Source organism: Gossypium hirsutum, chromosome D07, assembly GCF_007990345.1.
Source record: "Gossypium hirsutum isolate 1008001.06 chromosome D07, Gossypium_hirsutum_v2.1, whole genome shotgun sequence".
Classification (NCBI taxonomy): Eukaryota; Viridiplantae; Streptophyta; class Magnoliopsida; order Malvales; family Malvaceae; genus Gossypium; species Gossypium hirsutum.
This window is the reverse complement of record NC_053443.1, coordinates 26,462,873-26,467,041: the sequence shown is the minus strand read 5'-3', so window position 1 is coordinate 26,467,041 and position 4,169 is coordinate 26,462,873. Positions and strand designations below refer to the sequence as shown.

At 34.6% G+C, this 4,169-nt stretch overlaps 1 protein-coding gene across 1 annotated transcript; it reads left to right on the top strand.

The window, feature by feature from the left end:
- Positions 1-1,986: 1,986 nt before the first annotated feature.
- On the top strand, positions 1,987-3,827 carry LOC107954561 (zinc finger protein ZAT9). Its single transcript, XM_016890159.2, has one exon. The coding sequence runs from the start codon at positions 2,285-2,287 to the stop codon at positions 3,704-3,706; it is 1,422 nt and encodes a 473-aa protein (XP_016745648.1). The 5' UTR covers positions 1,987-2,284; the 3' UTR covers positions 3,707-3,827.
- Positions 3,828-4,169: the final 342 nt, after the last annotated feature.

Genomic DNA, 4,169 nt, shown 5'->3' with positions numbered 1-4,169 from the left:
TCAAGTTCAAGTAGAGAATCATTAGGAAAGACATTAACTACTCAAATTGAGAAGTTGTGTGAGAGTATGGCTAGTCCAAGGAAGTCGGTGAATGAAATTATTTTCCCTCGCTCTCAATATACTATTTTAGGTGCAATGGATGCTTTGCATGTTTTGGGAGATGAAATTCCAAAAAAAAGAGATGAATTGTACTTTTTTGCCATCAAAATGTTCCAAATTCCAGTGAAATGATAGGTGTTTTTGAACTTAGATCCAGATGATAGGGTTTGGTGGCTTCGACGTGTGTATGTTGAAAAAAATCCAAATGCATCATTTTCATTCTTGCTAGCAACATCCCCATTTCCCTTCCAACCATTCTATCAACCACCTCCACCATAAGGTCCTTAGGATTATTAGTGTGATATGACTATGCTACTTTTTTATGTGTAAAACTAATGTACGATACTTTTTATGTTTTGTATTTTTATGATATGCTTTTGTTTAAGTTTCTTTGTGTTGTATAGAATGTCACAAAATATGAATTTATATTCATTTGGTTACTTTTTCAAATTATGAATGAATTTAAAAATATGTATACGAGTTTTGATATGAATTATGATACCCTTGAATTAAGTGAAGAAGCTCAACAAAGAATAGCCACAATTGTTAAACAAGTTAAGCACAACAATTATCATGAAGAGAAAGAATATGTGTTAGGGAAGTGTATTGGTACACCATGAAACTTATTTCATTAAAAAACCGTGTATGGATTCAAATTATACATGTCAAATGTAGGTGGACGAAGTATTAAATGGGCATGATGATCGTTGCATGAATAGTTTTAGGATACCAAAAAATATATTCACTGCTTGTTGCATGATTTGCAAAAAAATTATGGCTTTAAGCATGGGAAAGTTTCGGCGATGGAGAAGTTAGCATTAACATTGTATATTCTTGGAAATAGAGAATCAAATTCGAATGCAACAGAGTGATTTCAATAATCTGGGGAAACTGATAGTAGAATTTTTACTTATATGTTGTATATATTTGCTCAAATGGGAATAAACATGAATAAACCCACTAAAGATAAATTTGAGGAAGTATCGAATCATATTCGACATGATTCATGATATTGATCTCACTTTAAGATAAAATTTACACGATCTTTATATTTTTCAAATATAAATTATTTCTAACTTTTATATCATTACTTGTATTTATTTTAAAGGATTGTATTAGAGCCATAGATGGAACACATATAAAAACATACATTTCGCCCTCTTGCCAAAAGCCTTATATTGGAAGAAAAGGTGAACACTTATAATATAAATATAAAAATATCTCAAAACTACTTTTGTATCTATATATTTTTAAATACAAAAATAATAGAAATAATATTTGATGCACACTCAATATACGAATTTGATGCATCGGACTGAAGCACAGGACACTTAATCAATAAACAAAACAAAAAATAATGGATGATTTATAAATAAATTATAATGAATTTTTAATTATGTTTAAATAAATATTTTAGTATTTATTTATAAGTTTTTTTTTTGTTTTATTCATCGATGAAATATTTTACCGTGAGATTCTTATTTTAAGAGAATAATAAATTTTAAACTTATTTTAATGGATTTCAAAAGAAAATATCTAAAAAATCTAAATTTGAATATCAACACATGCAATTCATTTTCCTATCCTTAAGGATATAATAATAATAGAAACGTGAAAGAGCATAAAAAATATGTGGAAAAGCTAGAGTGAACAAGCGACAGACAAGGGGAAGCATGTCATATTTTTTCTTGGCTCGGAATTGAAGTGATATGAATAGGTATGGCAGTTAGAACCAGTTTCTCTTTTAACCTCTTTCACTCACTCTCTGTCTGTCTGCCTGTCTTTATTTCTCACACTCCAAAGGTAAAACAAAACACACACAGTTACTGGTTGTACGGAACAACGTAGGTTTTTGTAATAGTTAATAGTATTTGTTTGACTTGCGGCGCCACCATCACCACCACAAAGCCGAAGAAAAAGTCTCTCACATTTTGCCTTTCCTACCATTTGTCACCACACTTCTGAACTCTCCAATGCCCCTTTCTTTCTTTTCTTCTAATCTGTTTTATTTTTTTCCATCCACAAAAAACCAAGCAATGACTCTTACTAAAAACTAGGACTGCCACCTCTTTTCACCATACAACCATCTTTCACTATACAAGAACATTCAACTCACCTTTCTTCCTCCCCCGTTCTGCTTTCACTTCATTATATTTCCAAGATTTCTTTTGTGCATTTTCATTCTATGGCTTTTATTGTGGATCAACAATCAAACTTCAAACACTTTTGTAGAATTTGCAATAAAGGATTTGGATGTGGGAGAGCGCTTGGTGGGCATATGAGAGCTCATGGAATAGGCGACGAAAGCGGCCACATTGATGGCGATGATCCTGCTAGTGATTGGGAAGACAAATTAGGGAGGAATGTGCCGCCTAGCAACAAGCGCATGTACGCTTTGAGAACCAACCCTAATCGATTAAAGAGTTTTCGGGTTTGTGAGAATTGTGGGAAGGAGTTTTTTTCATGGAAATCCTTCCTTGAGCATGGTAAATGTAGCTCGGAGGATGCTGAATCGCTGGTGTCCTCGCCAGGCTCCGATGGTGACGATGGCGAGGCAAGGAGAGGTTGCGGTTGGTCTAAAAGGAAAAGATCATTTAGAGCTAACGTGGGTAATTTCAACACCATGTTCCCATCAAGCGAAGAGGAAGACCTTGCCAATTGCCTTATGATGTTATCTAATGCAACCGTCTATCCTTTTGTAACTGAGCCTGAGGAATCCTGTGCTTCCGCCAGCAAAGAAGAGGAGAGAAGAAATACAATGAATTTCATTGCTCCTATTGCATGTAGGGTACCTATGGACAAGGCCAAAGGTGTAGCCAAAGGGTTGTTTGAGTGCAAAGCATGCAAGAAAGTGTTTAATTCTCATCAGGCATTGGGTGGACATAGGGCTAGTCACAAGAAGGTTAAGGGATGTTTCGCAGCCCGGGTCGATCATAATCAAGCTGATGAAGACCACGATGTTATCACACACGAAGAGTTTTTCCCTACAAAATCAATGTCAACATTGCAATTTCATCAAGGAACTAGTACTCCGTTGGCTTCTCCATCCAAAAAGAAATCAAAAGTACATGAATGCTCAATTTGTCACCGGGTTTTTTCATCGGGACAAGCCTTGGGAGGCCATAAAAGGTGCCATTGGATCACTTCAAATGCACCCGACACTTCCTCTTTGGCTAAGTTTCATCGGTTCCAAGATCAAATGGAGCTGAATCAGGAAAGACCAAAGTTCATCGACAATTCTGAGCCGCTCAATCTTAAGCTTGATCTCAATCTTCCTGCAGCAGGCGGTCATCATGATGCTTTACGACGAAAACACGTTAATCCATCAAGTTTTAAGGTTTCAACCGGAATCTATTTGCAACCTTGGTTAGGAGGCGATGATGCCAAAGAAAAGGAACATAATCAGCAACGGATGCAACAAGTTGACCATGATAACCATGATAACAACAAGTGTAATAGCTTGATGCAAAATGCGGACAAGGAAGCAGACAGTATGGTGAAGTTAGCAAAACTAAGTGAATTAAAGGACATCAATATGAGTGGAGGTTCATCTCCATGGCTGCAAGTTGGGATTGGTTCAGCTACTAATGTTGGCTTTGACCCTTAAGTATGTTTTGTGATGCATTGATTGCATTATTATGAGAATATTCTCATTTATTTTATTTTTCAACTTTTTGTAGACACTTTTTATTTATATAATCTATAATATAAAACAAATTATAATTACAAATTTAATCAAACATGTTCATTAATGTTGGCATGTTTTGGTCTAACCTGAAAAGGAAATTCATAGAAACTGCGTTGTAGTGCCATGTGACAAGTAAACATAGACACTATATTTATTTTCTTTGTTTGTCTGTAGCATAGCCTTCAAGTGTTTCTTCATTTTAATTTTGCATTTGTTTTATAATACATTGGTATATGGACTAATTATTTTTACAACTTGTACATAAAAGAGAGAAATGAGAGAAATGGTATTCTTTGTATTCTTTTGGTCTTTACCTTCCAGATCTACTTTAAATTAATTTCTTAATTTCCCAAGTTTTGTTTGTTAAGGATGATGAGTGTTG